Source organism: Rhizophagus irregularis, chromosome 12, assembly GCF_026210795.1.
Source record: "Rhizophagus irregularis chromosome 12, complete sequence".
NCBI lineage: Eukaryota > Fungi > Glomeromycota > Glomeromycetes > Glomerales > Glomeraceae > Rhizophagus > Rhizophagus irregularis.
In genome coordinates this window covers 3,266,758-3,280,215 of record NC_089440.1, presented here as the reverse complement: position 1 = coordinate 3,280,215, position 13,458 = coordinate 3,266,758, and the positions used below count along the sequence as shown (strand labels likewise).

The 13,458-nt window shown below is 26.3% G+C and overlaps 5 protein-coding genes across 6 annotated transcripts; 4 read left to right on the top strand and 1 right to left on the bottom strand.

Moving 5' to 3' along the window:
* Positions 1 to 1,257: 1,257 nt before the first annotated feature.
* On the top strand, positions 1,258 to 3,075 carry OCT59_004238 (uncharacterized protein; the record flags this gene model as incomplete). Of its 2 annotated transcripts, XM_066148154.1 has the most annotated exons (2): positions 1,673 to 1,680; positions 1,797 to 3,075. In XM_066148154.1, the coding sequence occupies 2 exons, from the start codon at positions 1,673 to 1,675 to the stop codon at positions 2,908 to 2,910; spliced, it is 1,122 nt and encodes a 373-aa protein (XP_065996779.1). The 2 variants fall into 2 exon arrangements, with proteins under 2 accessions (XP_025181906.1, XP_065996779.1); XM_025315860.2 differs by having other exon boundaries at positions 1,258 to 2,910.
* Positions 3,076 to 5,703: 2,628 nt separating this feature from the next.
* Positions 5,704 to 8,669, top strand: OCT59_004237 (uncharacterized protein). The gene is made up of 7 exons (XM_025315859.2): positions 5,704 to 5,757; positions 6,114 to 6,503; positions 6,626 to 6,766; positions 6,951 to 7,314; positions 7,390 to 7,631; positions 7,723 to 7,862; positions 7,941 to 8,669. The coding sequence occupies exons 2-7, from the start codon at positions 6,372 to 6,374 to the stop codon at positions 8,155 to 8,157; spliced, it is 1,236 nt and encodes a 411-aa protein (XP_025181905.1). The 5' UTR covers positions 5,704 to 5,757; positions 6,114 to 6,371; the 3' UTR covers positions 8,158 to 8,669.
* Positions 8,670 to 8,959: 290 nt separating this feature from the next.
* On the top strand, positions 8,960 to 10,181 carry OCT59_004236 (uncharacterized protein). Its single transcript, XM_066148153.1, has 5 exons — positions 8,960 to 8,996; positions 9,096 to 9,285; positions 9,383 to 9,585; positions 9,695 to 9,788; positions 9,871 to 10,181. Exons 1-5 carry the CDS (start codon positions 8,976 to 8,978, stop codon positions 10,017 to 10,019), a joined length of 657 nt encoding a protein of 218 aa, XP_065996778.1. The 5' UTR covers positions 8,960 to 8,975; the 3' UTR covers positions 10,020 to 10,181.
* OCT59_004235 (uncharacterized protein) lies at positions 10,001 to 11,966 on the bottom strand. The gene is made up of 9 exons (XM_025315857.2): positions 11,713 to 11,966; positions 11,453 to 11,637; positions 11,148 to 11,362; positions 10,931 to 11,065; positions 10,780 to 10,851; positions 10,579 to 10,716; positions 10,402 to 10,497; positions 10,285 to 10,318; positions 10,001 to 10,217 (listed from the first exon to the last, which is right to left on the bottom strand). The coding sequence occupies exons 1-9, from the start codon at positions 11,912 to 11,914 to the stop codon at positions 10,194 to 10,196; spliced, it is 1,101 nt and encodes a 366-aa protein (XP_025181903.1). The 5' UTR covers positions 11,915 to 11,966; the 3' UTR covers positions 10,001 to 10,193.
* Positions 11,967 to 12,137: 171 nt separating this feature from the next.
* OCT59_004234 (uncharacterized protein) lies at positions 12,138 to 13,391 on the top strand (the record flags this gene model as incomplete). The annotated part of the gene is made up of 6 exons (XM_025315856.2): positions 12,138 to 12,363; positions 12,450 to 12,482; positions 12,715 to 12,803; positions 12,884 to 13,067; positions 13,154 to 13,258; positions 13,339 to 13,391. 6 exons carry the CDS (start codon positions 12,138 to 12,140, stop codon positions 13,389 to 13,391), a joined length of 690 nt encoding a protein of 229 aa, XP_025181902.1.
* Between the last annotated feature and the right edge of the window lie 67 nt (positions 13,392 to 13,458).

The following is a 13,458-nucleotide window of genomic DNA, read 5'->3' as shown; positions in this document are numbered from 1 at the left end:
TTAACAAATAACATTGACATATTTAAACCTACATTGTTACACCTGAATTTAAACTTCGTTTAAATATTTCCAAAAATTTCCAAAAGTCAAAATACTTTAATCCAGGGGAAACCAAAAATATGAAACATTATGCAGGAAACACCATAAACGGAAGTACCATAAACGGAAGTTCAGTGAGTCTTGCCATTTTTGGGGTTTCCTCTCTCTTTTGATACAGGAGGAATTAAAGATGTTTGATTTTTCCAATTTCGATAATAATAATGTAATGACGTGATAATCAATTCATTACCTTAAATAAAATGCAGGAGAGAAGCGAGGAAAAGGAAAAGAAACTAACGTTTCTTAAAATAGTAACGAAACAATAAATATAAATCCGCAGAACATCCTTAAGATAATTACTATTATCTGTTCATTCTATTGTAGTCAATATAAAGAATGAAAAAAAATTTCGATACCATATTTCGTAAACAAATGGATAATATCAACAAAAAAGAAACACAATAAACCTTATTTTAGAAATAAAAAAGTTTAATAAATTATTCCTATTGGCTAAATTAAGTGACGTCAACAGTTTTGTATTACATATTAATTAATTTATTTTTTTTTTAAGAATGTTTTAAAAAAAAGAGACAAAGAGTTATCATTAATTTTTAATAATAATAATCTCTCCTCCCAAGAACCATTAAAAAATAAAAGGTTAGTGGATTCAAAACAAAGGAAAAAAACATTTCTATTAAACAAAGTTTAATTACGGATTTTCATTCGGATCGTACGGTATAATTTATTTAAATGTAACATATCTAAATTTAAACAACAATTTAGCACACGCACTACACGACATTATCTTGATTTACATTTAAGAATACAAAGAAAAAAAGTATATTATATTATGAAACACCATGTTAAATTAGTTTATGCAGGAAAAATTAGTCAATTATAAATACACCGTGAAAAAGATCGTAAAATTTTTCAAAAAAAAAAAAATTAAAAATTTTTTTTTAAGAAAAAATTAAAAAAAAGTATTGAAGGGAATATTGATTATTCTTATTTCATACGAAAAAATAAAAATAAAAAACAAAAAAAAGATTTTTTTTTGAAAAAATTCCCTTTATATACAATACATATATTTAAATATACAAGAGTAGATCTTTTGTTTTCTTCCCAGTTCTCATTTATATTTTCACTTTTTTTTCTTGCAAAAAATTTTTTTTGATCTCTTTTTTTTTTTTTTTTCACTGCCCTTTTCAATTCTTAAAAATGCCAATCAAAACTTCTTCGCTCAATATTAAAGCTTTCCCATTGGAAGTTATTAACAAAGAACAAAATGAAAAAACATCGCAAATCTTATCCCCATCATCAATTTTACCTACAACAGCTCTTTTCATGTTACATATCACGACAGAAGCTGCTTTAAAATTGTCATACAAGATTAATGTGAAGCAATCAAATAATCTTATGCAAAAATCCGCATTATTTTATGATTTATCAACTCAGTATACTGATTATGCTTCTCAATCTTCTTTTAATTTAACTAATACTTCCAGTGATTTTATTAATGATTCTTCGTTAAAGGAATTGACGCAAGAAGCTGATGGTTTACCAATTTTATGTATTGAATTACCAAATATTTCTATTGAAATAATTGATAGTTTATTACAATGGTTATTTAATAATGATGAAGTCAAATTTGATGATATTTTAACTTCTACTTTGGCTTCAAATATAAAATCTACTTTGGATTTTTTTGGTTTGCTAAATTTTGCTACTTTGTTAAATTTAAATGAACCTTATTGTAGTATAATTGATGAGATTTTGGTTTGGTATTATTTTGGTTTATCTGTTCAAGAAAGAAATCAAAAAATTATAAAGAATGAATCTTTTATTAATGGAAATATTCCTGCTAGATTCGTTAAAAGATTAGCCGAATCTGTTGATGAAGTTGAAGAAAAACAAATTTTATCGAATTTTTTTAGATCTTCTGATGAAATTTCAAAAGATAATGAATGGGAAACTTTATCTCTTACAACTGGTGATATTGGTTCTAACTTGTCCGAAAATTCAAAATCTGATATTTTAGAATGGTTAAATTCTTCAAGTGTTATAACCCCAACTCCTCGTCGTGTTACTTTCTCTTTACCAAATTCTCCTTCTCCTCTTGATACTGCTGAACCTCCTACTCCATTAGGTTCTGCTTATTTTTGTATTTCTCCTCCACCAAATACTCCTTCTTCTCCAGCTTTTAAACGTATCATTCCCCGTTCTCTTCCTCGTACTCCAAAAACTACTACTTTTACAAAATCCATTATTTTACCACCTTCTATTATTTCGTCTATTAATGAGAAAGATTTTTTGGAAAGAGATGATATTTTAGAGGATGTTCCATTAACTGCCGGATTAACTGTTCCTCCAAATACTCCAAATTTACTATTAAATAATTCATATATATCGGCTGTTAATTCTAAAATGATTTCAAAATCACCAAATACTCTTGTACCTCCAAATACACCAATTTCACCTGAAAACATTATGGTCCCTCCAAATACTCCAAATTCCAGTATTTCATCTGTATTTTATTCACCTTTGGCTCCTCCAAATACACCAAATACACCATTTTCTCCAATTTCTTCATCTTCCTATCATTCGGCTATTACTATTAATGGTTTATTATCTCCAACATCACCACCTTCTCCAATTACTGTACCTCCAAATACTCCAACTTCTCCATTTATATTTCAATCAATAATTAATAATATTAATAATAATAATAATAGTAATGATAATATTATGATGAATATTGGTTCTTCATTTAATATTAATAGTAACAACCGTAAATTTCCTAGAAAGAATTCTCGTGATAGGAATGTTACTATTGATTCCGTATTAGCTAATTCATTAAATAATTTATATTAAAAAATATTTAATGAATGATGACTAAAAAAATAATTATATATACTGTTTTGTGTGTATATATATATAAATAGTTTTTTTTTAAAAATAGATTGTATAGTTCTTTTTAAGTATTCCTTTTATGTGTGATTTTTTATTAATAAAATATATATATATATATATATATATATTTTTAAAAAAAAACGATAAATTATTATAAATTATTATAAATTATTATAAATTATTATAAATTGTCAAGTGTTCTGCAAAAATCCTCATAAATAAATAACGACTCAATAATTATATCATTCTAACATTCTAACCGCTTTTGCTGAATTTATATTAATTGCAGTAAAGTATTTTACTTTCATCATATTGGAATAGGGGAATTATATAAAGTACATGAAAGTATTTCATCATATTGGAATAGAAGTTATATAAAGTACATGAAAATACAATATGTATAACATCAACCATCCAAAAAGAATAACATTCGGTAAAATGTCATATAGATCTAGTGTATGGATTGTACGCTGTGTGGCGTTTATTTCTATGTATACATAATTTCAGTAAAATCAAATTTTTTTTTTTTAAAAAAAAAATATTTATATATATTCGGCGAAATAATTCAAAAATCTTCTAATCATATATTTTAACAGGTACTACTTTTTTTACAATGTAGAAGAAATTATAGAGGTAAAATGACATTAATATTTCAACGAATTATGACATTTACTGTATATTATTTTCATTCAAAATTGGTACAAATTATTACACGACTTTATGTTGCAACTAAGAAATGTTCGATCTATCAGATCTCACACAAATCACGAGAATCAAGGTAAAAAAAAAACAACAGATTCAGACAAACAAACAAATCTAACATTAAGATATAACAAATCAATCAAACGAAATTGGCATGCATGACGGGTGCAACTCATTTAAAATGATCACATAATTTTCGAAAGAATTTTCGAATAATTAAGAAAAATTATACTGCAAAATAACAAATATTTTAAGAGGCGCTCCAGTAATTAAATAAATATAATTAAATAAATGATAATCTTGAAGTTTTAATCTAATTTTAGTTCTTTTTTTAACATAATGTTAAATTTTATTATTTTATTTCATGACTTTGATACTTTCGCGTTATAAAAAAAAATTGGTTTGAATAATCACATAATAAATATATTTTATCCCATATTTTTACGTATGTATACCGCATCATGTCATATCGTGTCTTGCATATAAAATATTGATTACCATATAATCGGTGTATCAAATTCGAAAAAAACAATTAATTATAATTAAAGCTAAAATTAAACTATAAAATATGACGCACACATATATTATTATTTATATATATATATATTAATTATTAATTATTATTATTTTATATATACTGTATATATATATTATAAATGGTTAATTATTATTCGAAAATCATATGTAAGTTGAAAAAATTGATTCTCATTAGCTAATTAAAATATTAAATATTTTTACGAAGTAAGAATTTTAAGTTTCAATTTATATTTTAAAAATATTTAATGGTGTGAAAGAATTTCATCCAATCAAATTAAAACAAATGACGCGCCAAGAACAATGGATCAGCAATGTGCCGTTAAAAAAAAAATAAAAAAAATAGATATTACTTTTACTGGTCTTAAACCAGAATGCCCGGGAAATGACCTTCGACTTTCGATTGTAAATCTCATCAATTATTTCCTTTGCATGATATTATGGATACATACCACTGAGAACATCTGATATATACTATCATTATAATCTTGTGAATTTTAATAACACCACCTCCGGTTAATTAAAAAAAAGTAGCATGCAGGGCAAAAAAAAAAAAAATTTAGTATTTCGATATCTGATATGTGTAATGTCACACCATTTTCCCTAATGTAAGATATTCTAAGAACTTTTTTTTTTAAAAAAACTTGTTTCTAGATTCATAATAGACTAAACAGGAATAAGTGTGAATGAGCAAATGATAAATTATAACTTGTATTAATTCTTGTTTAATAATAGGCTTTTTATTTATATAATTTAAATTTACATAAACACTGTATGCAAGTCAATAATCCACTCGTATTAATTACCGCAGTCATTGTTATTTTTAATATTATTATTATATAGTTATTTAATTAAAAATCAAATTTGAAATCAATTGATAAAATGTGAAGTGGAGAAAAATCTGCGGGGAACAAAAAAGACGCGTGATTTCTTTTTCCTTTCTTACACATGGAATTTCTACAATCATCTTATACAAAGGATATAACGGTTATATGATTATATATAACTTATTTACATATGCTTCGTTATTTCGTAATTTTTTTTTATTTCTTTTTTGGGATTTTAAGGACGAATTACAAATCGCATGCATTTGTTTTTCTTATGACTAGAAAAAAGAGGCGCAAGATTCGTTACCGATTTTTTTTTCTTTGACAATATAATGACAATATAAGAATATTATATCAATAAATTCTAATTATGGCTTGTATTTAAAGAATAAACACATTGTAAAATTTACAATTTGAGAAAGAAAAAAAAAAAAAAAATTTCTTCTTCATGCAGAATGCAAACGCAAATATATCTTAAAAGTAAACATTGTCAGTCATTTGACTTCCCAATGATAAGCACGAATAAAGTAAAACTGGGCTGGGTGAAGTTCACTCGGATTGATTTTTAGAAAATTCAATGTACTTCTGTTTAACTATGCTAACAACAAATAGATTTGAAAAAGAATGATAACTAAATACATGACGTCACACAATATTATTTTTTCGGATCAAATTTTTTTTTTTTTTTTTTGTGGAATAACAAGTAAAAAGAAGCTAGTAAAGGGGGGAGGGTGTTTGAATTAAGGTAACTGGATGTAACAGTTAATGTAATGAGAATTTGTTCAGCTTTGCATAAAAAGGTTCCTTTTTTTTTTAAAAGACTTGTTTTTCTCGTTGCGAAGTCGAGCGTGCTTTCAGGGGTGAAGTGGTAACGTTTTGACACTTCACGCTCTTGTTCCGCTTACCGCTTTGTACTCTTTGTTTTATCGAGCTTTATTTTTTTTAATCTTTTCGTTTATTATTATTTCATTGATTTTTATTTTTTATTTTTATTTTTTTTGATTTTATTTATCTACAATTTATCTTTTTTTTTTTACATATCAACTAAAATTTCTCACTCACTTTATTTTTTTTTAATTTTTGGAAATAACTTTTCCAAAGAAAAAGAAAAAAAAAATATAAAGTCCAACGGTTTATTATAGATTTGAAAGTGTTTTGAAAACACATTATTTATTATATCGTGTTTTCAACCTTTCTTCTTTCTTCATCTTTACATCTCTTTTTTAGAACAAATTTTTTCAAAAAAAAAAAATTGCCTTATTAATTTTTTGTTTGCCTTTAAATTCTTTACATCTTCTCTCTTTTTAAGATTATATTTTACGTTTTGTTGAATAAATTATTTATATAATTATATACAAAATGGGGGATGACATAGAGTTCTCTTTCGACGAAACGTTCGAAGTCGATTCTGATCATGCAATTTCCAGGTCAAACTCTTTTAAACTTAAAAAAGCTGATAGTCAACGAAGAAAAGAGAAACGACGTTCAAAGGTATGATGTCCTTACCTTTTTTTCTTTTCCATTATAATTATCATTATCACCCAAAACTAAAAAGAAGTGAGTGATACATTATTATATTATTTATTATCTAATTTGATTCATTTCCTTTTTAGCTTTGGTATGAAAAGACTACTAATTCTGCCGCTCAGAGCGACAGTGAAGCTAGTAATGGCGCGCAAGAAACAATTCCAACAGCCATTGTTATAAAAAATATTCCATTCTCCATAAAACGAGATGCATTATTAGCTACTCTTGTAAGTTTAAAGATATTTGAATCAATAAAAAATGATTTACTATCATTTATATCGATTCGAAAAAAAAAAAATTATGTACATATAGTACATATAAAAAAAAAATTTTTTTTTCGGATCAAATTCATGAAAATTTCCGATCCAATAAAAATTCTTATTTCAAAAACTCACATACATATTTCGTTAGAATACCCTCGATATACCTAAACCATATGCGTTTAATTACCATTTCGATAATGGTGTTTTTAGAGGATTAGCTTTTGCTAATTACCGAACGCCAGAAGATACAGATCTTGTGGTATCCGCATTAAATGGTTATGAGGTTGCTGGTAGAAAACTTAGAGTTGAATATAAACGTGTTTTACCAGCTGCAGAAAGAGAAGCTAAAGAAAGAGAAAAGTTAGAAAAACAAAAAGCTGATAAAGAGAAGGTTGATCAAGAACCGCTATTGATTAAAACCGACAATGATTTTCTCGATAAACCAAAAATAGATAAAAGCGATAATGGAAGGAACGACAAAGAAAAAAGAGATTCTACGATAAAGAGTCCTGGTAAATCTTTTATTATGAACATGATAAAATAATATTATTTAATTACTTATAAAGGTTTTTATTTATATTTATTAGCACCAGATCAACTTGATCTTAATGATCCAGAAACACTAAAATTCTATGATCAAGTAATCATCTTTCGTGATGACAAATCACGTGAAGAATTGGTATTTTCAAAAACTCTCTCAAGTGCGCATCGACGTACATTACAATTAATTGCTCAAAAACTTCAATTATATTATTACAATGAGGGTGATGGTGAAGATAAAGTTTTGAGAATTGTTCGCAAACCAGCATCTGCAGCTATAAACATAAAGGTTTATTTTTTTTTCAATATTTTATATTGTCATCTTTTTATATATTTTTTAATATTATTAACAATTAAAAATAATTCTTTTGATTTAGCAGACACCTAGAAATGGTTCATTTGGTAAACGTGCGGCTGCGCAATTATTAGCAAGCTCAGGTTTATCAGAAAGTCCTTCAAATAGATCTATAAGAGGTGATGCTTCCCCACTGTCGCGATCACCTTTTAGAAGATCATGGCTGTAAGTTAACAGATTGATCTTTTTTTATACAAATGTTTTATATTTAGAATTATGAATTAACAAATGATTAAATTTTAGCAATGACGGTGGTACAATAGTATTTCCGATTAGACAACCTAGAGGACCAGATCCCTCTCAGAATTTTGCTTATCGTCCAACTCGACTACACGCATCTGCCATTCCGTTTGCCGTAACAGATGATGATGTATCGACGACAAATTTTACTGAGCATACTGAGAATAGGTCCGGATTATTTGATGTGCATGCACCCCCTTTCCAATCGATTGCATCATAGTTGTATAAAACAATCTTTTGAAATGACACGACTTGTTATTAAAGATATTATAACTAATGTCAATTATATTGGAAATTAAAAACTGTATGCATATTAATATTATTATTCTTTTTAGCACACAATTGTTATGACTTAACTTATGTTTGCAATGAATTATTTTATTTTATTTTTTTTTTATTTTTCTCTTATTTCATCTCTTTTTTTTTTTTATTTACAGTTTACAGTTTTGATTTTCTATTAGAATGTTTACATATTATTAAGTTTATATATTTCTTTTCTTATACATCACCCTGTTTTTTCAATTGTACTAATTGTACTTTGTAGTTTTAACATATATATCAAATACATAGACATATTTTTCTGAGATTTAGGTTAAAAGGAACGAAGAAATAATTATATTATTTCCGATCTCTCTATGGGAAATAATTGTATTATTATAATAACAGACATTTCCTAATAATTTTAAAAATAAATTCTTCATTTCATGTTTTTTTTTCAATACTTTTTTATTTAAAAATATATTATTTTTTTACAATTTTTTATGTTTTTTTTTCTTTTTTTTTTTTCTTTTTTCTTTTACTTGTTGTATCTTTAAAAAGAAAGTTTTTTTTTTTTTTAATAAAATTTATGATTTAATTAAAATAATTTTGCCTTTATATTATTCATGATTTAATACATTAGAGAATATAGAGAATTACTGATAGATCATAGATAATGAGTTTGTATTACAAAAATTATAATACTTCACGTGATATTAGAAAATATGTAAAACAGATCTCCAGAATTAAAATTTTTTTTTTTTAATATTTTCCGAAAAAATGTCAAACAAGAGAACAAAAGTATTTTGATTCTTATTTTACAAACTTTTCGTTTCACCTCTTTTTTTTTTTATAAACTATTAAAACGACTAACAAACTCTTTTATTAAAATGAAATAAGGGAGTAACAGTTGTAAGACCAATAGTATATGGAAACGTAGCAACTTTATTACCACAAAAAAAGATTCCTGATTCAGATCATACACATAAATGGACAGTATCAGTTAGAGGTTTAAATAATGAGGATATTAGTTTTTTTGTTAAAAAAGTAACTTTTAAATTACACGAAACTTACGCGAATCCTCAACGAGGTAAAAAATTAATTGATTAGAAATTATAATATATATATTATTTCATATTTAATTTACATTTAATTTACAAAAATTGTTTTTTTTTTTTTTGGTTTAGTGATAGAACATCCACCTTTTGAACTTACTGAAACAGGATGGGGAGAATTTGAATTAACTATGAAATTACAATTTGTTCCTGAAAGTGGTGAAAAACCTGTAACACTTTATCATAATTTAAGGTTACACCCTTATGAAGAGGATGGTTCTATATCTACGGCTAATAAGAATAAACCAGTTCAAAGTTTTCAATATGATGAATTGGTAAAGAAAAAAAAATTCAATTAAAAAATTAATTAATTTAAATAGTAAATGATTTTAAAAAAGTTTATATATATATATATATATATTTATTTTTTTTTTTAAAAAATAGGTATTCACAGAACCAACAGAATATTTGCATAGTTTATTTTTACAACATCCTTCTGCTGGATTACCACCTCGATCTACACCTACTAATCCATACAGTTTTGTGTCTTAAAAAATTTATGCTTTATTATTTTTTTTTATTTATTTTATATAAATTTATTTTGTTTGTTTTTTTTATAGGTGTACAAGCTGAAGTAGATGAAATTCGAAAAATTGAAGAGGCAACTAAAAAGGTACAAGAACAATTAACCATCTATAAAAATAAGTTAGAAAAAACTACAAAGGAATTAGATGATGTCAAAGGGGAATTAGAACGAATCAAAAAATAGATCTTTATTTAGGTTATGTATAAATAATAATTACAAAAAAAAAAAAAATTGAAATCATCAATATTTAATAGAACTTTTACATTTAAATATACTACATAAATAAAAATGATATGTGTATTGTAATCTTAAAATTTATAAACATATATTAAGATTATCAAGATGAAAAATTATCCACTACATGAACATATCATTATATCCCTATAATAATGAAGAAAATAATTAGCTCAAAAGATTAAATTATAAAGTGGGATTTTTATTAACTTACTGGAGGAGGTAGTTCATCATTATCAGGATCACCACTATTCATTTTAGAGGGAGAATAATTATTAGTATTAATAATAACTAGTAAATAAGAATATTATTTCTCTTTTAACAAATTTACCTAGTTCGATTTCCTCGTCCAAATCTGCCACGTGGTGTACCCACGGGTCCAAATGGACCAATTGGATCAAATCTAGCGCCAGGTGGAACAGATCCTCTATTATTAATTAATATATGATTAGTATGAATATTAAATTAAAAAAATTCGAAGAATCACTTAATTTAAATACATTCATACCTTGGTAAAGGTTGTGGTCCTCCATATATTCCACCACCACCACCACCACCACGTCCAAATATAGGATGATCTGGACCTACAAACATTCCACCACCTCTGCTTGGACCTCCGAAAGGATGTATTCCGCCACCACCAAACCTAAGATAATTGAAATATTATTTTATGATTTCATTATTGTGATCTGAATTTCAGATAACTTACCTTGGTGGACCATAAATTGGATTTGAACCAAGTGGATCTAAATCGTCTCGACCGATGTTAAAAGGGTTGATACTGCATTAAAAAGAAATAATGAGGTTGGTTAAGGGCAGGGTTGGAGAAAGATTCGATTAAAGCTTTAATATTATCATACCTTGATGGCTCATCGCCACCAAATGGATCATCAAAAATTGGGGGAACACGTGGCGGCTGACGCGTAGGAATGCGTAAGGGATCATTATAAATAGGTTCTTGTTGACGGGTAGCACTAGGCTGCGCAGTTGTTGTTCTATATTAAATGTTATTAATAATAAAAATTTAAATGAAGATCGAATTTCTTATAGCTGAAATTTTACATTATTCTTACTTACGTTGTACCACTTTCTTCGTATCCGGGTTTATTTAATCCTGGAATTAATTTTTGCACAATATTTATTTTATAATTATTTATCATATCTTTGATACGACTTGATGATATGAATCCATGAACAATAGGTTCTACATTATGTTTTTCTGTTGTAAGTGGGAAAAACGATGGGGATGTATAATCGTCCGTGATCACTTCAAAAGTTACTGTTCTGTTATCCTAAATAATTAATATATTAATTTAGATTTATGAAAATTCTATGATCAATCAAAAAAAAAGAAAAAAGTAGATAAATTTTATTATTATTACCTCGATTCCCATACCGTGAACTATGAACTTATTGGACAATCGCATACATTTGATTAAGAATGTGAATGATGATTGTGGATGTTTATATCTAAAAGCGTAAGAATTGGGACCATGCGCATTCCATCCTTTCGGTAACCCAACAACATTGCCCTCTGTATCTCTGTTAGTAATTTTATTATCCTCTTCTATAAAAGAGTTTAGTAATTTGTTATTTAATTCATATAAAATTCAGAATGTCATAAATATTAAATCAAACTCACCTGAATTATCTTCTTCACCAAGCCCGACAAGCCGAAAACCTACGGCCTGCATAATTGAGTGAAATAATGCTGCCAAAGCATCTTGACTTGATCCAAGTATTATATCCGTACCTTCCTCAGTAGGTTTTAAACTTGTGTCAAGAATTGACAAAACTGCTTCAGGAGCTAATACGTTAGTTTCATTATTTTGATTTTGAGCCATTCTTTGTTTTTTATTTTGTTTTTTGAAGAAAAAACGGAAAAACTGAAAACTTGTGAAAAAACTTAACGCATTAACAACGTAACGTAATGCTTCGTCATTGAAATTGAAGATCTAAAATCCCGTCGATCTTTGTGCTACAGTAGATCGTAACTCTATCCAGAAACATTACGTAATAAAAATTCTTGCTGATAAAAAAAATTTTTTTTTTCGAAACTATAAAACGATGGGTCGAATCAATTCTAACCGAGAACGTAAATTAAAAAGACTTGAATCAAATTCAATAAAAAGTAAACAAAAAAAAAGAGAAAAAGATAAAATTATTAAACATGTAAAAAACCGTCAAAATGTATCAAAAAATTCTGACAAGAAAAAAGTTAAAAACGTTGAAAAACAAGAAGAAGAAATACTTTCCAAATCGGAAAGTGAAAAAAATTCAATAACAAGTTCTGGTAAGAATAAATTCCTCAAATTAAAATTTGCATAATTTAATTCGTATCATCATGAAGAATTACTTAAATTAGTTAAAATTTTTTAGATGAAAGTTTGACGGATCATTATTCAATTCCAAGTTAATATCAGTTTAATTATATTTATTTTGTTTTTGTAATTAAATATGGTAAGTGCTGATAGAAGGGAACAAATCAACATTTCAACCAAAAAAAAAGAAAGGAATTTTTAAAATAACCAACTGTTCGCAATATAAAAAAAAATAATTGGTTTGATTGTTAATTTGATTCCTTTTTTCAGCATTTAACCTGAATATCTAATTAACTCGTCCATTTTATCATTGATTGTCATAGAAATGAAAAAACAGTCCAAGAATACAACTGCCAACTTTGCAGAAACTATGAACAAATTATTAACTGCACCCGTAAAACCAATTTATCAAGTAATATATATTAAGTAGATCGAATTCGATTATTTATTTTATTTCATTTCATCTGGAATAATTATATTTTCATTTTTCAGAATACTCCAGTTTTATCAAGATCGAAAGGTATAGAACGCGAAATAGATGAGGCTAAACTTGAATATAAGGCGCGTAAGGCCATGACTATGGAAAAGAAGAAACTTGCTTCCAAAGATCGTGTAAAAACTGACTTCGCTACATTTGATCACGAAAGAAAATTGAGAAAATTAGCCACAAAAGGAGGTTGTATTGTTTATTAAATTTATAATTATATTTGTGTTATCATTATAGAGATATATATACTCATTTAATTGAACCATCAATAATAGTCGTGCAGCTGTTTAACGCGATTAATAAATCTCAAAAGGTTACCAATGATGCAATAAAAGCTGCTGGTGGTGAAACAAAATTATCATCAAGAGATACTGAAGATGGTAATTGTCAAATTAAATTTGTTTGTAAAGGTTTATTCTCATTATTCACATAAATTGAAAGGATTTTTCTTTTTTATAAGTTGCGAATATGTCAAAGGAAACTTTTCTTGATTTTTTAAAGGGAGAAAAATGAAAATGCGCATAAATTTTTTATTATATACTGAGCTAAACATATAAGCTTAAAATTATAATGTAAGTTA